The sequence below is a fragment of the Poeciliopsis prolifica genome, unplaced genomic scaffold (assembly GCF_027474105.1).
Source record: "Poeciliopsis prolifica strain line A6 unplaced genomic scaffold, Auburn_PproV2 SCAFFOLD053, whole genome shotgun sequence".
Lineage (NCBI taxonomy): Eukaryota > Metazoa > Chordata > Actinopteri > Cyprinodontiformes > Poeciliidae > Poeciliopsis > Poeciliopsis prolifica.
Genome location: NW_026562428.1, coordinates 2896844 through 2920901, shown reverse-complemented (window position 1 = coordinate 2920901; position 24058 = coordinate 2896844). Strand labels below are relative to the sequence as shown.

At 42.1% G+C, this 24058-nt stretch overlaps 2 protein-coding genes across 6 annotated transcripts in view; one reads left to right on the top strand and one right to left on the bottom strand.

Annotated features, from left to right (window-relative positions):
* Positions 1-8060, bottom strand: part of LOC129378679 (sodium-driven chloride bicarbonate exchanger-like) — a 38259-nt gene extending 30199 nt beyond the window's left edge. For 3 of the 4 annotated variants that reach the window (XM_055059080.1, XM_055059078.1, XM_055059081.1), the window contains exons 1-4: positions 7897-8060; positions 7673-7792; positions 6244-7218; positions 4077-4106 (exon numbers count right to left, since the gene is read on the bottom strand). In XM_055059080.1, the coding sequence (XP_054915055.1) occupies positions 4077-4106; positions 6244-6291 (78 nt within the window). In that variant the 5' untranslated portion in view covers positions 6292-7218; positions 7673-7792; positions 7897-8060. Of the gene's footprint in view, positions 1-755; positions 1381-4076; positions 4107-6243; positions 7219-7672; positions 7793-7896 lie in introns of those variants that run through there. The other variant, XM_055059079.1, reaches the window with a different exon arrangement.
* Positions 8061-8614: 554 nt separating this feature from the next.
* On the top strand, positions 8615-22449 carry stk24b (serine/threonine kinase 24b (STE20 homolog, yeast)). 2 transcript variants are annotated; one of them, XM_055059084.1, is made up of 12 exons: positions 8615-9031; positions 9282-9431; positions 11061-11291; positions 11822-11878; positions 12234-12342; positions 12546-12703; positions 13005-13190; positions 13279-13427; positions 13517-13640; positions 13730-13798; positions 20231-20367; positions 20446-22449. In XM_055059084.1, exons 2-12 carry the CDS (start codon positions 9390-9392, stop codon positions 20480-20482), a joined length of 1299 nt encoding a protein of 432 aa, XP_054915059.1. In that variant the 5' UTR covers positions 8615-9031; positions 9282-9389; the 3' UTR covers positions 20483-22449. The 2 variants fall into 2 exon arrangements, with proteins under 2 accessions (XP_054915059.1, XP_054915058.1); XM_055059083.1 differs by having other exon boundaries at positions 9128-9431.
* Positions 22450-24058: the final 1609 nt, after the last annotated feature.

Here is a 24058-nt window from a genome sequence, read left to right as displayed (position 1 = left end):
ATCCTGCTCTAAACACAGTTGCATAATGTCAATCTCTTTAATCTCAATCTGCCTTAGTGGACTTTCTGCAAGTGTTAGGAGCCATGGTGATTGTTGTAGATCGCAAACAGGGAACACGGATTATCAGTGACAAAAGTACAAAATATGCGATTGGCTGACAGCTTCTGTTGTCATGGTTTTCACCCCCAGATGGCTGTGCTGGCCGTGCCAATGGCAGCAGGATCAGCGCTGGTGGCATACAGAGCACAGTACGCAAAGTACCCAGGGGACATCGCTACATCACCTGTTCTCTCAGAGGAGGAGATAGAGGAAGCAATAGAGCTGGTCAATCAACTGGAGGCAAGTCAGAGTCATCATATGTGCATCAAACAAGACTAAAACCACATCAACAACAACAATCTAGCATTCCTGGCTTGTCTTCAGCATCAGAAATTAGGGGCAGGGTAATAAAGCATGGAGTAGCATGTACAGTATAAGGTCCAGAATGACAGCCCCATCTGTCAGCCAGCCTTGTCTGGAGTATTCGCTCATAAATCTACTGAACTAGCTCTCATTTTACAACAAGAGCCAAGCCTTTACTTGCATTACTATGATGCAGCCTAGACACTGGCAACCTGTCTAGCCAATTTCCACAAAGTTACCAAATACTTTTTTAGGGGACTTTGAAACTTTACAGGTACCGACTAGCCAAAAAAAATAAAAAATTCAGCTAATACAGCAATAGGAAAGGAACATACAGTAACAAAGGAACATACCTGATAAACAAATCCCTTATTGAGATCCACTGAGATCATGGTGTTCGTGAAAGGTTGCCCGCTAACTCCCCTTCAGTGTGCTTGCAGCAGTGATAGAAAATGAAAAGCGAAGGCTCAAGGCCTGACTCTGAGCTCAGGATGTTTATGTGAGTTGGACAGAAAGTGAGAGGAAACGTCAGAGAAGGATAGAGTCAGCTCATCTGTCGGCTCGTCTCGGTCAGAACCTCTCCTTCCCCCTGCCGCTCTCATCAGTCACTCTTCCCATGCTGGAACGCGGAAGCAGCCTCGCTTCCAAAGGCTCCACAACATCAGCATTCGAAAAGAAAAGTAGCACAGCTCCGGCTCCAGTCTCCGTCTCTGTCTCTCGCTCTGCCTCCCAAGGCTTTCATCCAGGGCAGCATCAAATGCTTCTGACAAGCGTCCATCCGCCAATCCCCCCAGAGAGATTAGCGCTCTGACATCACCGATGCTGCGTTGTGCACCGTTCTGCTCTGCAGACTCCCTGAGCAATAGGGCTGTGTAGCATTACCCAAGAGAAGAGTCTCAGGTCACAGGGAGCCAAAAATGCCATCCTGCAAGGGAGGAGGTTCGCACAAGTCCTGCTGCACTTTACGAGTCACGGCGCATCTTGAACACGGCAGGCGGGGAGAGGAGCATGCTGTAGTCGCTGCAGTCCCACTGATCACTGCATGTGCACATTTCAATGCTTGTGTATGTATGTGTGTCGGCTGAGCCGACCTCAGGTAAAGAAGCTGCTGTCTGGCTAAACTGCATCGTCAGCAGAACAGAGAGGGAGAAGAAGAAAATTCTTCTGCTATGCTGCAACCATTCAACATCAAAATTTCTATCTTTACAGGGTACAGTATCTCACTGTACTTATAAAGACAGAATTCAAAATTCCCCATTTCAAAAGCTATTAAAAACACTATACAGTCCAATGCTCTTCATTTAACTGTTTAACTCTCACCTTGCAGCTCCTCTGCCTTCCTTGTCCGCCTGCCAGTTTTTCACAGCCAAATCACCAAGTTGGAAAAGTTTTCTCTGATCTGAGAAGAACACAGCATTCCGAAGAATAACCCAGACAACGTAAGTGAACGTCCTCTGACTGTCCCCGCTGATTCTCTACAGCGAAGATGTACTCTGCTCTACCGGGACAGAGGATCCTGGTCAAAGTCATCCAAGCGCTGCATCCAAGAGATCAAAATCTATTACTTTAGGTTCCCACATATTTAGATCTTCTGCCCGTATGTACACCGAGTCGCGTGGATGTTGCATGAATTGTTGGGTTTTTAAAGTGGATTTTAATCGACTGCTTAGATTTCCTTCTCATGACAAATTCCTTTATCTACCATCCTTTACATCACTTGGGTAATTGATGACCCAAAACATATCTACAATTTAACTCTGTTCAGGCGCAGTTGAGACCAGATATTTACTTACACTGTAAAAAAAACGTGACGCTATTTGTCTCACAGACTGACATAAAATCAGGCAAAACCTTATCCAATTTAGGTCAGGTAGGCTGAACAGAATTAGTTTCTTCTTGCTAATTTTCCAAATATTGACAGATTTCATATCCCATTTTATATATTCACGAGTTTATAAGGACTGTGATTACTTATAATCGCAGTCCAGTTCAATTAAGTAGTTCAGTTCAATTATTTAAAGCTGAATTCAATTGTGTTCAGTTCAATTAATTATCTTAGGTTCATGCAGTTCAATTTCAGTCAATTAAGCTCATTGTAATTCAATTATGTTTAGTTGAAGTAAATTGAATACTATTTTGGTTCAGTGTGAATAAATAAGTTTCTTTTTACAAAGTTAGTTCATTTAAGCAGAAGTCTGTTCAAATAAAATAATGTAAAAATGTTCTACACAAAGAAAAGAACATCTGCTTCAAAAAGAACATTTACTCACTAAAAACTCAACCAGTGGACATTACTCAGTTTCTATAACGTGTCATTTCTGAAAAATAAAACAAATGAAAGTTTTTTCTGAAGCGCCCATATTTTCTGCTCTGCTGAACCCTTGACCTCATCTAAGTGGCGGATTCAACATGTTTCCGATGTCTGCCACTTTGTGCTTAGTCCTGTCCTCGGTGTGGCGGTGAGCCATCAGTTGCATAAGCAATATTTCATCAGAGTGGTTGTCATATAACGCAAACGTAGCTGTCCTCCAGAACTGGCTCTGAGGCCTGCTTCGACTCTCACCCGGGGAGCTCCTCCAAGTGTTTAATGCGTTGAAAGCTCCAACTCCACTTAATTCCTGTTATTGATTGAAGGCAGCCTGCTGAGGATTCCAGATGCATTGTGGCATGTGTCACAACTCAGATCCAATAATACAGGACATCTGCTAAGCAGGCTGGCTAATCAGTTAGCCAACTGCAGCTGTACAAAACACAAGTAAAATAGAAATATAATACTTGTGGCGTTGTTCTTAACAACAAAGGAGAAAGCCTGGCAACATTGAATACTATTGCAATATTACCAGAAAATAACTACAGTTAATTCACCTCTGGAGTTATCCAAATTGAACAAATTCCCAACATGATGCTCCTTAAACTGGAAAAGTGAACTTCAAAAGTAGGAATGAACAGAGGTGAAAAATAAGAATTTCAATCCACCCTTCTGGAGCGAAAAACTGTTCACAAGACAAAGACATTTGGGACAGGAGGATCTGTTCTTCCCAAGAGTGAATTGCTTATAGAAACGACAAAAGACTAAAGAAATCCATAACAGATTTGACAAGGCTCAATTGGAGGCTTGTCCACAGTCAGAAGAAAGAGTGAAGCAATATGGCTTCTTTGAAGCGTTGAGAAAGAACATGGCAACATCTAAACGAAACAAAACCCTTCTGGAACAACATATTTTTTGATCACACCTATATTGTTAACACTGAATTATTTGTCTATAATTCAATGTTACCCTGTTGAAACTAAACACCCTGCAGACATCAAACCACCTGTCCAGTACTGGCAGGGTGATGGTTTGGGCCTGTGTTGCAGTCAAAGGACACACGCTGAAGTTGGGTCATGAATACACCAACAAATCTATAACAGAACTGACGGCCTAGTCAAAGTACAGACCTCAACCAGATTGAAAAGCAATGGTGGACCAACCAAAGAGCCATGCAACCTCAAAGTCAAAGATGGCAAAAAAAAAAAAAAACTAAACATCCAACACATTGACATAAAAGATTGATGCACTCACAGAGAAACTACCATTATCATCATGTTATTACACTATTATATAAATACTGAAAAATAAAGTGTTATTAAAATAAGCCTGTCTTACTTAAGAAATACTGAAGGAATCTACTCACCACATCTTTACTTTCTTGAGAACTTTGTTCCTGAAAGTCAAAGAACAACGAGACAAGTTAAAATCTATTTACTCTGTCAACCAAATATTGAACATAAAAATGGACTTAAGTATCCAAACACTCTAAAATAATCACATGTTGCTCATAAAACCACAAACCTCAATGCATTTCAGTAAGATTTTACGTGACAGTGTAAAATGTATTAATACTTGAACCTGTACTGTGAATTTAAGAAAATCAAAAGCAATCTGTCGAGAAATTAATCAGTCGTACTTCCATGTTTGACCTTGGGAACCCAGAAACACGGTGAAGCGAGTTGGTATGTAGATCCCCTGAGATGCTCACCAAACTAATACCTCACATGATCATACACATCAGAGTGAAACTATGGCAACACTTGCAGCACGCAGGGTGGGAGCGGGTGGTGAAGGGGCCGGGGGGAGATAGCAATGACTTGCAATGACAAGGAAGCAGCCACGCTGCAGCGAGTGCAAAGGGGGGGAAAGCTGCATTACAGGCTTCACCTTATGCTAGAAAACCACGTCCTCACATAACACCACCCCAAATAGAGCAGTCAGACTATTGATTGGCCTCCAGAGCAATCAGTGCTTTTTATTACTGGTCCGCACAAAACAATGGATGCCATCTTCCTGCTCTCGCACTGACACTCCATGCAATAGAGTGGCCATCGTTTTTTTATTTTTATTTTAAATGGCAAAATCTCAATTGAATGCAGCAGTGCTTTGGAAAAGCACATTTTGACACAGGCGTTATTGTGTTTTATTGGGAAGAGCACATGTAAGAAGAGGAAGGAAACGAAACAGCGAGCAAGGAGAACATTAATCAGAGAAGCAGTCAGAAAGCTTACGGTAACTCGGGAAGAGCTGCAAGACACATGGCTCAGGTGGGAGAGTCTGATTGGAGCACAGCTACATGTCTTGCACTTCTCTAATTTCGCAGTTGGCAAGAAAAAAAAGGCTTTGCGATAGAAAAAAAAGAGAAATGTTTAGCGTGGAAAAAGCTTCACCAAATGTGGGGGAGCTGTTATTCAGCATAGACAAGGAAGCCGGACGACAATTCATATGAAGCGCTTCTGGAATTAGCGGTCCTTCACCATCCGACAGGAAAACCCTGAACATACAGACAGGGCTACTGTGGATAATTATTTTTTTAAATCTAAATTTTAAATTTATAACAAGACTGATCTTCACAGACATCATCTACCAACAGTCTGAGTTACTTTGAAACCATTTCAAGACTGGAAGTAGCTAAAGCTGACTTTGTAAAGTATTAAAGTTGTTGAGCTAGACTTGTTTTAGAGGCATCTTGGTAAAGGGGGTAAAAACATGCACAACACTTTTCAGGATCATTTTTATACAAGCTTAGAAACCTGAGCATCTTTTTCATTCCACCTCAGAATGAAGCACTGCTTTGTGTTGCTTTATTACATGCAATTCCCACAAAAACATAAAACTTTGTGGATGTAATGTGACAAAACGTGAGTATTAATGCTATTTGAAGACGCTCTACATGTTTCACGCTGCTGGTTGGATTAAGGTTCATGTTTCAAACCAGTACTCTAAACTCCAGCAGCAGATCTAAAACGATAAACTACGTCCTTGTACTTGTACAGACTCATGTAGATGATCCACATAATAAATGTCTTTGTCATCTTTCCCTAAGATTAAAAGGAAGCTGGTTACAGTGCATCACACCATCACACCGCCCTGCTGGGATCAAACACTTACAGATCCAAGAAAATCTTGATCACAGCTTTGACAGCAGATTCCACTGTCTGCGGTGGATGAAGCCATGTTAACCATATTATCCACGCTATAAACGACATGTATAGGTGAGATGCAGGGAAGCCCGTTCGCAAAGCAGAACTGTTGCTGCTGCGTGTCCCACCTGTGCGCCACTTCTGTAATTGAGGGCATCTGGGTTTTGCTGCGTGGACGCACAGCTGAAATGTGGCACATTTAAGACTGCATTCCTTCTCCGCGTGATCGTGAGCATTTATGTCTGTCACGACTGCAAGGTGAAACGCTCAAAAATGAATCGTTCGCCTGATTTTTTTTTTTTTTTCATATATGTACATATGTATTCCAAAGAGGAAATAAACTACGCGCACATGTGCAGCTGAACATCCAGATCGGTGTGAGCTTACCGTGGGTAAGAGCGGCTCCATTTGGGCTCCTTGGTCGGTGATGTCCATCTTTTCCCTCTCCTCTTCCTCGGCCTCGGATTATAACCAGGTGGTGACGCTGCGCTCCTCCTCGGCAGACCACTGCTGTGGAAAACCTCACTTGATGCTGGCGTGTTTTTTCCTTCTTCTTCTTCAGGTTTTCTCCTTCTCCCCTCCCCTACTGAGCATTCACCGGCCGGGTTTTCTCAGATAAAGGTAGCAAAGTGTTCCCTTCCTGGCCCCGCATCGTTTACGCACAAAGGAGGGGAGGCTGCGCTTTCCATTTGGAGCGCACACTTTACATGCGGGGGGTTTCTTCTGCCAGTGGGGGGGCTTATACCTCCATGTTTCCAGTCGTGCACGTGAGCCACTGGAAACGCGTTTTGGTTTCTAATTCAGCTTTTCACTACAAGGTTTGAAACACAGTGGCTCATGAGCAATAAGACAGAAATGGAGCAGAAAGAATAACGGCCATGTTGGACCGCTTTCACTTTTGCATGACAGGGGAAACCCGCCAATCATCTTGGCTTATTTTCCTAAAAGTCGTTTTCGGCTCTTCGTGTTGGTTTGTCTTATTGTTCCCGTCAACGTGCAGGGCGATCTGCACTCTTCTGTCAATCGCATCTCTGCTTCTTGTTGCGGCACGCAGCGTTCCGCCTGCAACTCGCATCCAAATCACCCCCGGATGCTGCTGGGTTCAAGTTGGCACAATGGCGCCCTCTTCTGGTCACTTGTCAACAGAACCAGAATGTTTTGGATAACTACAGATAAGCAGACCCTTTTTCTGAAGTTTGGCATGTTGAAAAAGCCCAGTCTTGTTGGGTTGCTGTGGAAGATGGTCAGATTCTGCTTGGGGAGGACAACGAGGACAAAACAAAACTTCTGGCCAAGGTAGAGACACAAAAGGGGCAGGGAGGCAATAGACAAGACTGTTGGAGGGCAGGAAAGAAAGAAGACCTGAGGAATGAAGGAACAGGAGACACAGGGGGAAGTGATTGGTGAAACAAGGACCAGATTAATGTAAAGAAATGGCAGAACATAGCTGGTGGAGTGAAGACGAATTATCAAATGAACATCAAAATTATTATATAGGAATCTGGGGGAAATAAACAGAACACTAGAAAGCAACAAAAAATTTAAACACACGGTAATACTGAAAGAACAGAACAAAATTCCTAGAATATTTAAACTGGAGGAGAATATACATATAGACTACCAAAAAAAAAGATCACAATACAAATTTCTAAGCCAAACGGACCAAAAACGCACAGAGCATAACAGGCCATCCTCCTCTGCACCAGTACCAAGTCTTTAATCATTTTTGTTTTCCAGGACTGCTCTGGATTTGTCTCCAGCAACCTTCAGAATCAGCTTTATTCGCCAAGATCACACACAAATAACAGAGACTGACCTTGTGGCATCTGATTTCTGCAAATAGTGCTCCATAGTGCCATGCTGAAGGTAAAGGTTTGTGTCCAGTATGTGTGGGGTTTGCAGAGATGTTAGCTGCCTTGACGAGGATCCTCTCTGTCTATCAGGGTGACAGGTGGGTACTCTTTTAACCCTGTGATGGTGTGCAGTTAGTCCTTTTGTGTGGCTGAGTGTGTTGGAGGAGAGAATGTCTGTTCTGCAAACCTGCAGAAGAAGCTGCTGTGGTCATCAGCCGGCTGCTGATGTCATCACAGGTTGAGGGTGATGGGTTGTTAGGCGGTGATGTCATTCAGGTTCCCAATCTTCTCAGAAACTCTGACCAGTTACCTCGTTTCTGCTGACAAAAAAACATTTCCAGATCATAATGTTTCAAGTACCATGTTACATAACAAAAAAGGACAAACTCAAAAAACGTCTTAGCTTATTTGTTGGAGAATATACAACAGGAGACTTCTTCCAGATGTTCTACTGAACGAGAGGGACACACATTCTGAAGCTGCACCTCCAGTTCAGCAACTGCCTGTCCAACTCAGTCGAGGATAGTCCCAAAGGTGTCTGCAAAAGGAGGACATGGCTGCCCTGCCTAAGTGACCGGATCCAGAACGCTGGGGAAAGAGTGTCATCTGGAAATCTGGTTTTTGGACCACCTTCAGATGGTCCAAAACCCATTTAGAGGTGAAGAAGGTTGTCTCCCACGCAATACTGCCTTAATTACATTGCTCGACTTACTACATGAAAAATTTCATTTGGGTTTAGTTCAAATGGAGTCGGAATAATAATCCATCCATGACGAATTGTTTGTGTCATTTATTATGGAGTCATTTATTTGATCACATTTGCAACTTTTTTTTATGTGACCAAGTTGCTGGAGGTTTCCTGAAAAGCAATGGCAATCTCAGTCTGCGGCTGGCATCAGCACCAAGGCTGCTGAGATGTCAGGATGTTGCTGCTGATGATCCGGATCCGCCCAGCTCGGCGTCACGGCACCGACAAGATGGCCGAGATTACGGGTCGAAAGTGAGGGAGGAAACAAAAACATCTGTGCGCTGCCCCCCCTGTTGAAGACGCCAGGTTTTAAGCGGTGCTGAGGACCGTTCGGGGCGGAGATCCAGGCTGAGTGCACCCCGGACTCCGGCTCTTGGTCTTGCCGGATGCAGACACGGTGCGCTCCGCGGCGGCGCGCGCTAGGACCGTTTATTGGGTCTTCTGGGAGCTAACCTGCTAACCATGTTTGCTATCGGACAGCATCATTACTGAGACGTTGTGCAATTACAAAGTGACACTTGGGCTCGTTCCGATATAAACATCGGTTGCTTCTAAATAAGTTATTGGACAGAAGGTTAGTTCCAGCAGCTCAACTTTCTAAAGAGACAAATTGGATTTAGCGCTTAGCTAGCAGGTTAGCATGCTAACATTGCGGATTTCTTGCTTGCAGCTTCGCAGCTAGCATCTGCGTTAGCAGACGTCAGTTCGTGGGCTCTGCTGTTTCTGGAGTCTTTGGGCTTTTCTATGACTGTAACGAGACTCCAGTGAGTGTTGGGGGGACCGTGGTGTCACAGTTTAACAGCAGCGGAAACTGTTCTCTTCAGATCTGGATAGCCAGGAGTCCTACAGGATTAATAGCGTTGAAAGCATCACAGCCGGGGCGATCTGAGCCCCGTGTTACAGGACGAGGAGCAAACCCAGTCTTCTTCATCATGGCCCATTCTCCCGTCCAGGGTAACCTGCCGGGGATGCAGGTAAGAAGTGTTTTTTTAATGGGCTTGTTTTACTTTCTGCAGGGGAGAACAATAGAACATACTGTACACAGTCCCCGTCGAGGGTTAATAATGCTGTGCACCTAAACAGATTAGTGAGATGAGGCGTTTAAAGTCCTTGGTATGGCTCGGAAATTCCCACGAGACACCTCAGGATTTAAAATTCTAAAAATGCCACGCAGTCAGAGTGAGAAATGTTGCATCAGGGTTTGCCAGGTCCAGTCCTGAATATTCTTGATGTTCCGCTGATCCGGCACACCTTGACCAAATTCTTTTAGTATGTTCTGCAGAACCTGATGACATGCTGAGGAGGTAATCCAGCCATTTCTAAAACCTGTGTTGGAGCACTAGGTCATCTAAAGCATGCAGGATGCTTGTCTTTGCATACATAAACATTTGAATTCCTCTTTTACTTTAACACGATTCAGAGCAACAAACTGCCTAAAGAAGACAAATAAACCAGAATAAAGGATACGACAGTCCGTCATTTAATGTCCGCAGGGATGCAGCTGTACAGTTAAGACTTAATAGGTTTTTTAAAGAAATTGGCAAGCAAACAGCATCAGACAGGTAGAAGGGAAGTTCTTACGTTTAAGCAGGATTGCGTTACATATTAAACCCTCAGCGCTGCTGCACTTATCTTTAAATAGAGTTCAGGACAATACTAAACTTCCCTACACACAACAAGTCATCTAAACCTGGTCTTCTCAAATTCGCTCATTTAGCTCTGGTGTCCTGCAACTTTTTGCATCTCTGCTTCAACACACCTGCAAATAATGAGGTCATTATCAGGGAAACTTGACTGCATACTGAGGAGGTAATTAAGCTATTTGGTTCAGGTGTGTTGGAACAGGGCTGCACACAAACCCCCGGTTTTAAATGGACAGTGCTGAACATAAATTCCTTTCTTAATGGTTTTTGAGGAAAATGTGTATTTTCTTTCCAGCAGCTTTTGATGTCTTTTCATAACAACGAGGGTCTCTCTTTGTCTCCTGCCTTAAAGTGGATGTAATGAGCATTTCTCTGGCCAAAAGAGGTCATAAAAGGAAGTTGTTTTTTGTCAGCGCCTACTCTAGTGTTTTCCACATAACAGCCTCTGGAGAGTTAAGTCATTTTAGTTCACTTCCTGTGGTACGCAAGTTGTTTTCTCCCCATTTCACTCTATGATATGAATGCCACAGAGAAATGCCTTATTGAACACAGGAAAATTAATTTCCTGGTTCGGTTTTTGTTGAATGTCATGTTTGAAGTCCATGATGACTGTTTTATAGGTTAAGTTGCAGCCTCTAGCTGATTCTTTATACTGTCATCAACATACTAAAGGTCTATCTAGAGATTAAATTGAGTAAAGTCATAAATCTAGCAGTTGGTTTTAATTTTATTACTTTTATTTTGAACCTGCACGTTATCCAGTCATTACTCTTCCCCTTTTTGCCTCTCCTGTGTCTTTCTCTCTCTTTACAAAAACCAAGTGTTGAAATGAGTGAAAGAATGCCACCCTGCCAGTGTTTCTGACTTATTCCCAACCTTTCTTTCATTCTGTTTATTATGATTTTCATTTAAATCCACCTTCCCTCTCCCTTCCCCTCGCTTCTTCCCCTCAACAACCAGAATGTCCGAGTGGACCCCGAGGAGCTGTTTACCAAGTTGGAGCGCATCGGAAAGGGTTCCTTTGGCGAGGTATTCAAAGGCATCGACAATCGCACGCAGAAGGTGGTGGCCATCAAGATCATAGACTTGGAGGAAGCAGAAGATGAGATTGAAGACATCCAACAGGAGATCACTGTGCTGAGCCAATGCGACAGTCCGTTTGTCACCAAGTATTATGGCTCTTACCTGAAGGTAGCCACCTAATTACAAATTCACAATATCCTCCAGTAACTGTTCACATTTTGCTACATCGGAGCTACGTACTTTAATGTAGTTTAACTGAATTATATGTGCTAGCTAAACACAAAATGGTGTGTAGTAGCGAAAGGAAAGAGTATGTGGGCTGTGGTATATTAAAGTTTATGATTGTAATCATTACAAAATGTTTTAAAACAGGTAAACAAGTTTTCCGAAGCACTGGACATATAGCGCACCTTTGTTTTAGCTGACATAACAACATCTTAATTAAGCTGATGGAATGAGATTTTCTTCCCTAACCCACTTCTTCCTTGTGAATTATCCCAAATTAAAAAAAGGATTAGCCTCAGATGATTTGAAACACCCACCTGACCACCAGACTCTTAATAGGGTCATCAGAACTTATTCAAGTTTTCACTGGCTTGTTGGAAGTTTTGCGTTAAGCATCTGAATTTGGGAGCCTGTGCGTTTTCTTCTCGCATGCAGTAAACGCTTCTGTCCTTCTTCTGTTCCCATCAATGCAGGACACAAAGCTATGGATCATCATGGAGTATTTGGGTGGGGGCTCTGCCCTAGATTTGGTAAGTGATTTTTCTGTTCACATAAAACGTCTGCTTTGCTATGCCTTGTTTCTTTTTCCTGAACTTCAACAAAACTCAAATGGCAGATTAGTGATAGAGTCAAAAGCTATTTCCAGAGATTTGTGCTTCAAAGGCATTATTTGTTAGAAAAAGGGCTGCATGTTGGAAAAAAACATTAAAAAGGATCTAAAGTACTGCTGCCGCTTTAAGTTCCTATATAACTTTTTATGCCCACTACTATTAATACATTCCACCAAATCCAAGCTAGCTTAGAATTTTATCTACACGAATTTCCACCGTTTAGTAAAATGAGTACTGTTCCTGATGGCCATGTGTCTCTGTTTTCTTGTCACAGATGGAGCCCGGCGCATTAGATGAGACTCAGATTGCCACAATCCTCAGAGAGATCCTAAAGGGCCTGGAGTACTTGCACTCAGAGAAGAAGATCCACAGAGATATTAAAGGTAGCTGACTAAATGGCTTCAGAGAGTGCACACACGCGAATATCATGTTGCGCATTAATGTTATAGACATCCACTTAAACCTTCACTCATTATACAGTAAACGTTTCACCTGAGAATCGTGTTTGATGCCAAATCGATGTAGACGGACAGCTTTGTAAAGACGAAGAGTTTTTCCACCGTTGAAGCTCTCCGTTTGTCCACAGCTGCCAATGTGCTGCTGTCCGAGCAAGGAGAGGTGAAGCTGGCCGACTTCGGAGTGGCGGGCCAGCTCACAGACACGCAGATCAAACGGAACACCTTTGTCGGGACGCCGTTCTGGATGGCCCCGGAGGTGATCAAACAGTCCGCGTATGACTCTAAGGTGAGTTCAAACAGAGCAAACTTCTGACACCTGGAAAGAATTACTCACTACTTTGAGTTGGTTTTTGGGCTGCAGCTAACAATTATTTTAGTAATCAATTATTCTATTGGTTAAAAGGATTTAAAACATTTTTTTACTTTCCGCAGATTTTTCAACTAACTACTGAACTTTTAGTTCAGGGTAGCGTATTTACAAATGTTTTTTTTTTTTGTTAATCTTAGTACAGTTTTGACCGGGGTTTGCATTCTTGTGCAAGACACTGTATCGTTTCTGTTATTTCTATGTCTCCTGCGCTCTCCAGGCCGACATCTGGTCACTTGGAATCACAGCTATCGAGTTGGCGAAAGGCGAGCCGCCACACTCAGACCTCCATCCCATGAAGGTGTTATTCCTCATTCCAAAGAACAACCCACCCACACTCGAAGGCAACTACTGCAAACCTCTCAAGGAGTTTGTCGAGGCCTGCCTCAACAAAGAGCCCAGTTTTGTACGTCGTCTAGTGTAATTCTGCATGTTTTGGCTCATTTGTCCAGACTGCATTGCCTCACTCTCTTTCTTTCTTGCTCTTTCTGCAGAGGCCGACTGCCAAAGAACTGCTGAAGCATAAATTGATCGTCCGCCATGCGAAGAAGACATCATACTTGACAGAGCTGGTGGACAAGTACAAGAGGTGGAAGGCTGAGCAGTCCAGAACTACAGAGTCCAGTTCAGATGAGTCAGACTCGTAAGTGTGTTGCCATTTCAGCAGGAAATAAAGTTCATCCTTTGAGAGCTGATCAGCTGATAAATCTTTTGAAATGTTGGTCCAATCAGAGAACAGGACGGCCAGGCGTCAGGCGGGAATGACTTTGGCAGTGACGACTGGATTTTCACCATCCGAGAAAAGGACCCCAAGAAACTACAGAACGGAGAGGGTCAGTCAGGGGGGACGGACCAGGTCAGCCAGTGCCTTTGTAAAAAGTTGTTTTTATAATGCTCACAATATATAGCGTCACTGGTTTTTAATTTCTGTATTTCTTTCCTCAGACAAAAGACATTCCACGGAGGCCTTATTCACAGAGCCTGACCACGGTCATTTCTCCTGCATTAGCTGAGGTGAGGATCCTACTCTCAATACTTTCTGCAAGTCAATTATTTAATTTAATGATGAGCCACAGCATGAAAACAAGAGTTTAAGAAGTTGTGAACAATGACATTGATTTTCTGTGTTGTTTCAGTTATTGTCTGCCTGTAGTTCTGGCAATGACAGTGGAGGAAGTGAACGGAGCCGTTCAGTCCATCTTCCGAATATTAAAATAACATTCGCAGTCATCTAGTTTTTTTTTTTTTTTTTTTCAAAACTTTATTTATGCTTTATCGTGAGGTACAATGCAAAGGCAGTACAATAGTTACACAGTTAACAATGTACCTTTAAGCTACCAACCTAATAGGGCTAGAACAAACCCAAACATACCCAAATATATACAGACATGAAATACATTAAGTGGATCAGGTCAGAGTAAATGGAAACAGATACATTAATAATAAAAAAAATAACTAAAAAACAATCAAACAAACAAACAAACAAAAAACAAACAAACAAACAAAAAAAAAACACTGGTGCCAGGGGATACTACAGTCAGTATATCAGTCAAACTAGAGAAGAAAAACAGAAGAAAAAGAGACATAGGTAAAAAAGATAAACATCAGCTACATACGTACCACCTCATCATTCAGGGACATTAGGGAAATAAATCTTTGTAAGGGTTCTTAACAGGGGGCTCCACAAATCCAAAAATCTCGTAGAAGAGCCTCTTAAAGTAAACCGAATTTTCTCAAGTTTAATAAAATACAACGTATCTCGAAGCCAGTGGACATATGATGGAGGTTGAGGCGACTTCCATTTCATTATAATCACTCTTCTTGCCAAAAAGGTCAGAAATGCTAAAGAAGATTTCTGAAAGGAGGACAGGCTGGACTGTGGAGGTGCAACTCCAAACAAAGCAGTCAATGGGTCAAGCTGCAATTTCTTTTCAAAAATGTCTGACAGGATAGCAAAAACTTTGGACCAATAGTTAGAAAGTTGAGGACACAACCAAATAGTGTGGATCAGATTGGCTGGAGAATGCTGGCATCTATCACAGGCAGCAGAAACATTGGTGTAAAACTTGGCTAGCCGTGCTTTAGTATAATAGGTGCGATATACAAGTTTGCATTGAATGAGATTATGTCTGGCACAAATAGATGATTTATGCACTAACGACAAAATTTGTGTCCAGAGATCCTCTGAAATGGCCTGTCCGAGGTCTTCCTCCAATGTGATTTAAAGGAGTTCAGAGATTGAGGGCGTAGAAGCGTAATTTGATTATAAATAAAAGATATGGCCCCTTTCAATTTGGCAGTAGGTTTTAGAAAACTATCTAACGGTGAATCCCCGGGAAGGTTGGGAAAATTGAATAGGTAGAGCGGAGAAAGCTGCGTACTTGCAAGTATTTAAAAATTGGTGGCGTGGGATATCAAACTTCTCAGAGATTTGTTGAAATGAGGCAAAAGTATTATCAATATACATATCCTGAAAAGTTGTAATTCCTATTCTCTGCCATGAAAGGAAGATACAATCTGTGAGAGATGGTGGAAAGGCATGATTTGAGGCTATAGGGGCATGGACAGAAAGAGGACTGTAGGCCAAAATGTCTCTAAATTGCATCCACAGCCTTAAGGAAGCTTCAACTATTACATTAGAAGTATAAGGTTTAGTTGAGGACTGTAATGGTGAATATAGTAAGGCAGCCAAGGACACAGGTTTCACAGAGTTGGCCTCCATACCAAGCCAAGCTGGAGAGGAACAGCTGTCTGTCTGGAGCCAATATCTAAAAAGTCTAATATTTGAAGCCCAATAATAATATCTAAAATTTGGCAGGGCCAACCCCCCGAGCCTTTTAGGTCTTTGTAAGAATTGAGTACTTATGCGAGGGGCCTTCCATTCCAGAGAAATTTGGTAATCATACTATCAAATTTGCTGAAAAAGGACCGTAAAAGAAAAATAGGTATGCACTGAAAGAGGTAAGAAAACCGTGGAAGAATGTTCATTTTGATCAAGTTAACCCGAGCGACCAATGAGAGGCCTAGCAACGACCAACGATCAAAATCTTCCTTAACATGCAATAATAAAGAAGAGAAGTTGGCTTTAAAGAGATCTTTGTATTCATATGTAATCTGGATTCCTAAATAGGTAAAGCTTTGGTCAATGACCTTAAAGGGTAAAGTACGTAGTGGGTAACTCTTAGCTAAAGCATTTATTGGGAATAATTCACTTTTGCTGAGGTTTAATTTATAGCCTGACAGTTGCCCAAATTTGCCAAGTGTGGCAAGCACAGCAGGAATAGAAGTATTCAAATTAGAGATGTACAAAAGAAGATCGTCCGCATATAAAGAGACCTTGGTTTCTATACCATACCTCTCAATACCTTTAATATGTGTATTACATCTAAGCGCAATTGCAAGGGGTTCAATTGCCAAAGTAAATAGTAAAGGGCTCAGAGGGCAGCCTTGGCGCGTGGAGCGGCTGAGCCGAAAGTAGCCAGATTGAGTATTATTTGTCCTAATGGATGCATATGGGACAGCATAGAGTAGCTTAATCCAAGACAGAAAGTTCTCCCCAAGCCAAATTTCTTAATAGAGTAAAATAAATATGGCCACTCACTCTGTCAAAGGCCTTTTCAGCATCTAAAGATATCACAACTTCTTGAGTGCTGATAGAGGGTGGGTTGTAAATTACATTAAAGAGCCGTCTTACGTTGGAAAAGGAATTCCTATCCTGTACAAAGCCGGTCTGATCCATCCCAACCACAGAGGGAAGTATCGCTTCTAGTCTTAATGCTATTGTTTTTGCCAGAATTTTAAAGTCAACATTAAGTAAACTTATTGGACGATAAGAAGAACATTGTAGAGGATCTTTGCCCTTTTTAGCAATCAGAGTAATAACCGCCTGATTAAGGGTCTGAGGTAGATGCCCAGAGGATACGATTCATTGTACACTTCTGAAAGTAGTGGAGAAAGCTTGTCCCAAAATATTTTGTAAAACTCACAAGGGTACCCATCGGGGCCTGGACATTTACCCCCCTGCAGGGCCTTAACAGCCTTAGTGAGTTCAGAGATGACAATAGGCCTCTCAAGATTATCAGCTACATCCTGATCAATGGTAGGAATTTCCAAGTTGTTAAAAAAGTTGTCAAAATCGGTTACAGAAGGAGAACATTCTGAGGAGTATAATGACCTATAAAAATCCTTGAAGGTCAGATTAATTTCCATTGGGTTAGTCGTGACGCCCTGGGTAGTTTGAATCTGAGAGATGTGGCGAGAGGCTGACACTCGTCGAGTTTGGTGAGCCAGGAGTTTATCAGCCTTATCTCCGTGTTCGTAAAACTGGGCACCAGATCGAAGTAGCAGCTCAGTAGTGTGTTGTGTCATGAGCACATCAAGCTGAGCTTGCAACATAAGGCGATCCTTGTACAAAGCGGGAGAAGGTGATACTGCATATAAGTTATCAATTTGAGAAATGTGACGTGTCAGAGTAGTAATCCTCTCTCTGCGCAACTTGTTTTCATACTTTACATAGGAGATAATTTCCCCTCTGATGAAGGCTTTAAGCGTTTCCCAGAGTAGTGAAGCCGACACTTCAGGACCTCTATTATTTTCCACGAAAAAAACCTATTTGTCGCGCTACAAAGGATACAAACTTCTCATTTGATAACAAACGGGTGTTTAACTTCCACGGTGGCCGTTCAATGGGGTGAGAATCAAATCTAATATTTATAGAAACTGGGGCATGATCTGACAGAACAATAGCATCATACTTGCACCCAGTGAGAGAGGACAGCAATCTATTATCAATCAAGAAAAAATCAATACGTGTGAAGGTATGGTGGACTGGGGAAAAAAACGAGTAAAACCCTCTGGGAAGAGTGGAGAAAGCGCCAAGCATCATAAACATTAAATTCGGACATAAGGGATCATTTTGGATGAGCGCATGGACTGTTTGGGGGACGCGATGCTGAGGAGGAAGCATTAAAATCACCCAATATCACTCCCAATATAAGTAAGTGGACAGGTCTGGAAGTGACTGAAAAACATGTTTAAAAAAGTACTCATTGTCATAGTTGGGGCATATATATTGGCCAATGCCACTGGGATATTGCAAATGGTGCCAGTGATAATAACGTATCTACCAGAAGAATCAGATATGGTTTGAGAGTGTACAAAAGGGACAGATTTACTGATAAGAATAGCTACTCCTCTGGATTTATTGTTAAAGGAGGAATGATAAATTTGACTAATCCAGCTGCGCCTCAGCTTCAAGTGGTCCACGTTCTTAAGATGTGTCTCCTGAAGGAAAGCTATTTGTGCCCCCAGTCGTTGCATATGATGTAGTACCTTACTACGCTTTACAGGATTGTTGAGCCCCCTGCAGTTAAAACTGGTGAAGCGGATCTCACGTCCTGCCGCTGTAGCTGGTGTCAAGTGAGGATCAGCCATAGGTCAGAGTGAAACAAAAAAAGTAAGCAAAGATCACCCTGGTCACCTGAAAAAAAAGAGAACGTACACAAACAAAAAGAACAAAGTAACATACACACACCCAAAACCTGAAACCCTCCATAACCCCCCCCCATTCGCCGAAGCCTCCCCCCAAACGGGATGCGCGAAACCCCACAGAAAAAATACAACAAACATCTAGCCTACTAGAGACTAAAAGAGGAAAGTAGTCTTAACTGCTGACATACTCTCCTGGGAATGTGATGTAAATATAATATGTAAAGAATGCACCATTTATAGAACAGCTGGTTTAGAAAAACATGAAATATGTTATAAAACATGAAGAACTAATGCGCAATCGGACACCCAAAGCCCCATTGGCTTGTGGTAGTAAGAACCAAAAGAGAAAATAGAATACAATAAAATAAAAAATAAATTTCCAAATTAGGAATTACATCCACAGTGTATTCACGGAGGTCTTAAAAGGAACTGTTGAGATCAATACTGTATTAACTAGTAATTGTATTGTACAGAATATTACATTTCTCAAACAAAATGTTAACCCATCACTGGGCAGCAGAACCTCCCGAATTAAACTGTTGTCGGATCAACCGTATTTTTAATGTTTTTCTCAACAAAGTCTGCAGCAAGTGCTGGGTCCTCGAACTTGTGAGTTTGCCCATCGGGAAGAGAGATCCGTAGTACTGCGGGGAAAAGAAGCCCGAACTTGACTCCAGGGCAAGAGTGTAGTTCCTTCTTCACCTTTGCAAATGATGCGCGTTTTTTAGCAACCGAGTTGGAATAATCGGGGAAAATGAACACACGCTTTCCTCCATGGAATAAAGGAGACGACTCACGGGCCTTTCGTAGAATCTCATTCCGTTCTTGAAACAAGGCGACACGGACAACGAACGGGTGCGGTGGCTCCCCCTCCGCTGGCTTGGCCCGCAAAGTGCGATGAGCCCGGTCAAGGCCAGGCTTAGCATCAAGGCCGAGCAGATCCTGAAGTAACGTTGACACAAACTTCGTTGGCTGTTGTCCTTCGGATCCCTCTGGTACACCCACAAGACGGATATTATTTAATCTGGAGCGGCCCTCCAAGTCTTCACATTTCTTGGACAGCGTGTCCACCAATATATTCAAAGAATTAACCGAGGCCTCTAGGGTGGTTAGCCTCCCGTCCTGATCGTTAGCAGCCCGCTCCAAGTCATGTATAGCAGACCCAAACGAGGCAATTTTCGCTTCTAGCGGTGTCACGGCGGCTGAGATCTCCCTCTTAACGACACTCGAAACAATGTTCTCAAACCTGCTGATGAGATCAGTGCGTGAGTCGTTCAGCATCTCCTGCATCTTGGTTAGCAGAATGCTATTAGCATCTGGTCCAGCAGGAGCCTCGGGGTCAGCCTTGCGAGTAGTCTTGTCGGTTTTTCCCATGTTTAGCTGCGATATTTACAGGCTGCACTTCAAATATATATCTTCATCCACTATTAATCCAGTTTGTTCAGGAAAAAATGTGTAAGGAGGTGCAAAAATGTACATTAAATCACATATCCCATCAGAGCACCCGCGAAACACGTCCTACATAGTCGGTGTTTTCTTGACTCAGTCATCTAGTTTGACTCAGTACTTTTTTCTTTGAGGAGTCGCATCAAGATGCACTTGTCAAAACAGTGGATGCTTGTTTACTGGCAACTTCTGGTGAGATTCATAGCATTGAACTGGTGTATTACATACAAACGTTAGCGTTTGGGTAACATTTTAAACCTCAACGGAGTTCACGCCTTCAGGAAGCAATCGTTTCTCAACCCCCGAGTCCAGACCCTCTGGATGAAGCAAAGCGTAGAACAATGTCCGTGTGGAAAATATAACATTTCAATGTGACTTTTATGATTCAACGGGCAGGAAGGACTGTTAGCCCTTGAGCATTTTCATGATATTAAACATGTGAAAATGCAGTTATGGATACAAAGCATTTGAACTAGTTGGGTCACGCTTCCTCTCTGACCTCCGCCTCAGCTAAAGGCGCGGCAGGAGCAGGTGAACGGGAATCCCCTGGTCCTGGACGAGCTGAGAGCGGCCATCCTGCTGGCTGAGGAGGCCTACCCCGGCATCTCCGATTCCCTCGTGGCTCACATGGTGCAAAGGCTCCAGAGGTAACCACTCTACTCGTGTTCTTACAGAATGCAGCTGAATATCTGCGCCATCGTTGACTATTTGTTTTACTTTTACAGCTTCTCTACAAGCAGAAGAGCTTCCTCCTCCCCTTAAGAGATCGGCTCTCTACCCCCAAACCTGCTCTCCCAGGTCCCCACATCCCATCAACACCCTAGCCAGGTCAGAGGGTTAAACGTTGAGGGTCAAGTCATTCAATACCAGCTGGCTGCATTTGACCTCCATGTGAGGGGCGCTAACATAGCCTGTTATTTAAAAAAAAAAAAAAAGAAGAAGAAAAAAAAAAAAAGACTGAACTCCAAAGTAGAGAACAGAGACACTTTGCAGAGCTTCTTTTATCCATTAACGAAAGAAGATGTTTGGAAGCTACGATGGTGCAGCGGGCAGGCGGAGGAGGGAGAGAAAGAAAAAAAAGACTCAAAAGTGAGAGCGACCAGCTGCAAAAAAAAACAGCAATAGCCAAGTCTGTCCCTGGGCTTTTGCACATGTGACACTCCTCATGCCTCGCACAGAGTCTCTGCATGGATTTTGCTGGATGAGGAGCTGAAAGTCTCCTGTCAGTCCCTCCCCGTTCTCTAAATGCAGGCGTCATATCCCCAGAACCTACGAGAGCATGCTCGATGAACCTGCAGGGATGTTATCCAAGTTTAAAAGCTGTGTGTGTGTGTGCGCGCGTGTGTGTGTGTGTTCGGTTTTGTTTGTGAAACTCCCTGTTTAGGCAAATTGCAGCATTCTTAAAGAAACCTCAGGTAAAGTGCTTTAAGTGGACTTTGTCCTCCGAGGCAGGAGGGGGCGCCATGCTGTACATGATTACAAGTCATCATTGCGGAAAATAAATCACTGTGTACAAAATGGTTGACGTGCATTTTGTAGATACTGATTAAAGACAACGTAGGTATTTAAAACATCTCAAAAGGTTGCTCCGACAGAAAATGCCTTGCCTTTTTCAGCGTTCTAGCATTCGTCGCAGATTTAGTTGGTTTCGTTTTACACATATGTGATGATTGTCTTTTCTTTTTTTTTTTTTTTCTTTTCAAGTGACTGAGTTTCAGTGTTTCATTTCAACATCCTACCGATTCATTAAGTTAACTTTGTGTAGAAGAAGCAGAAAAAACCCTTACCTGTATTCAAGTTTAGGGAACTGAAAGACTTTAGGACTAGAATAAAACGTAGTGGACCGTTACAAGGGAGGAACCACATTAAACTGATATCTGTTGAAGTATTTTTTTTTTCTTTGGTTTAGCAGTATTGAGAAAGTAAAGTGGAAATGAGTAAAAACTGGCAAAGAAATTAGGCAAGGGCCGGCATTGGATTGTTATGGATTGAACCGAAGTGGCGCAAAATTTTAGCGGTTTCGAAACCAGAACTTCCGGTACCGGCCCATGTCTGACCACAATCGCTCAACCGTATCATTGATTCTGGCCAAGCTCCACAGTTCAACGCCATCCTAGACCATCTTCACCTTTTGCTATAGAAGTGCCATGTCCGCTCTGACGCTTTCACTAGTAGTATGATTTGCACCTTTGTTTTTTGTTTTTGTTTGTTTTTTCTAATTTTCAGATCCGTTTTGTGCACTTTGAAAGTGTTGAGTATTTAAAGACTCCTGTAAGAGGAAGAAGAAGATAAAAAACAGCAAACAAAACCAGTTGCTAATAGCCATGTTTTACTATATATATGTTTACTTAAGAGTTCCAGAATTTACTACTGTGCTATTGCAGCAATAATGTTGAGGAGTCGCATCAAGATGCACTTGTCAAAACAGGGATTGAGAAAAATTAAGAAATATCCAATATTTTTATAACAGCAAAGAGTTAAGTATGGAAATATGGATTGATTTATGGTATGGCATCTGCCTCTGGCAAAAAAATAAAAATATCTATACCTTTCAGAAAAAAAAAACATATGCTACAGAAATAACAAAATGTGTACATTTGATTTCCTTTATTATAGCTGATGATTTATAGTACTGTATATAATCTTTGCTTGTGTCATTTGAAAATTCCCAACTTAAATGTAAGCTTTTAAAGTGACATGACAAATAAAGATCTAATGCTAACTGAGAACTTTGTTTGCTCTCTTTGCTATGCGTGTCATGCCAATTTTGAAAAAAACAAACAAAAATACTTTGTGCTATGATGAGGGTATTTTGCAGATGAATCAAGATTAGTGTATTTCACAAATCTGCAATGGAAACGTGGCAATTGCAAAACTTTTTAATGTCACTGGAATATTGACAAAGTTTTGTGCAAACCTGTAATGGAAACGCAGATAGAGACACAGTTTCATTCAGGATTGTATTGTATTTGGCTTCCTATATTTGCATTAATTCTAACCAACTTTACTCTCCCTGTTTAAAAGCATCACTGCAGCGTGAAGATACCATATTTGGTCTGCCAAGGGTGATGTGTATACAGTGCTTGTTTTCCTTCGTGTCCAGTAAGTGCAGTTTTGTCTTACCTGCCTGGAGCAGCACTTCCCATCCCAGCGGGAGACGATGTTGGATGAAAGTGAAGGAACAACTCAAAATACTGCACCAAGGAGAAACAGAATATAAAATGAACACCTACATTTTGTAGCCTTGTATACAGTTAAGTGTACAAATGCTATTTCCACAGCAACTGTGAGGACTTTTACATAATTAACAGATTTTTAGAGCTGGACCCCTTCAAGGTAATTTAAAGGCCACAATCTCATATCCATCACACTTTCGAAACGCTTCCCACAGCACTTCTGAAAGCCCATTTTATTCTGCATGTTTCCCCAAATAATATTTACAGGTATTACACCCCTATGTTTATCATGTGAATTTTGTTTCAGGTTCACAGTTCTGTCTTCCTTCTACTCCACCAAATCAGATTAAATTATTCCAAGCAGAAACAAAGTGTGGTATTAACTAAGCCCATGGAATAATATCTATTCATTTAAACTAGAAGTTTAAATACATATTTAAACTTAAATTGAAAATATTTGATAATATGCCATTACACGGAAGTTTTTGACATGACTTCTGTGAGAAACATTTATGTAACAATTGACGTTATTTTGCATTTAAAACTTTGAACAGAAAACAATGAGTGTAAAATCGGACAAATATATTTTTATCTTGCCTACAAGCCTGGTCACGAAATGGGCAATTAAATATGGCATTTTGAGGGACTCTAAAAACAAATATACTGCATATAATACAGTATTCCGTGCAAAATATGAATATTTGACGGTTATTCTTCTCGTTTCTTTTAGCCACACCCACAACAGCTCTGTGCCCGAAGCTAATCACTGAGCTAACGGCGCACAGTTATTCCGTGTGTTTACAAACGTCCGCCATGTTTGTGTTTTGCTCTTACCGTCATATTTCGTCCTCTTCGTCACTTCCTTAATATAAACATAAATAAATGAATAAATATAACAAATAAAAAAAAGAAAACAAACGGTTTCAATGTATGAAGACGTGGTTTCTTCAAATGTCCCGGTTCGGCGTAGATAAATGGTTCAGCTACAGCTCACCCCGCGCGAGCTCGGTTTGAGCAGAGGCCGGTCTCCTGAGAACCAATCACATTCCAGGAAACCCCAGGCGCGTCAAGAGTGGAAAATTAAGGGCGCAATTCCCCATGTCCCTTTCGGGGCTCCGTAGTGATCTGTCAAATTTTACGTCTCGACATAAAATACTTGTCA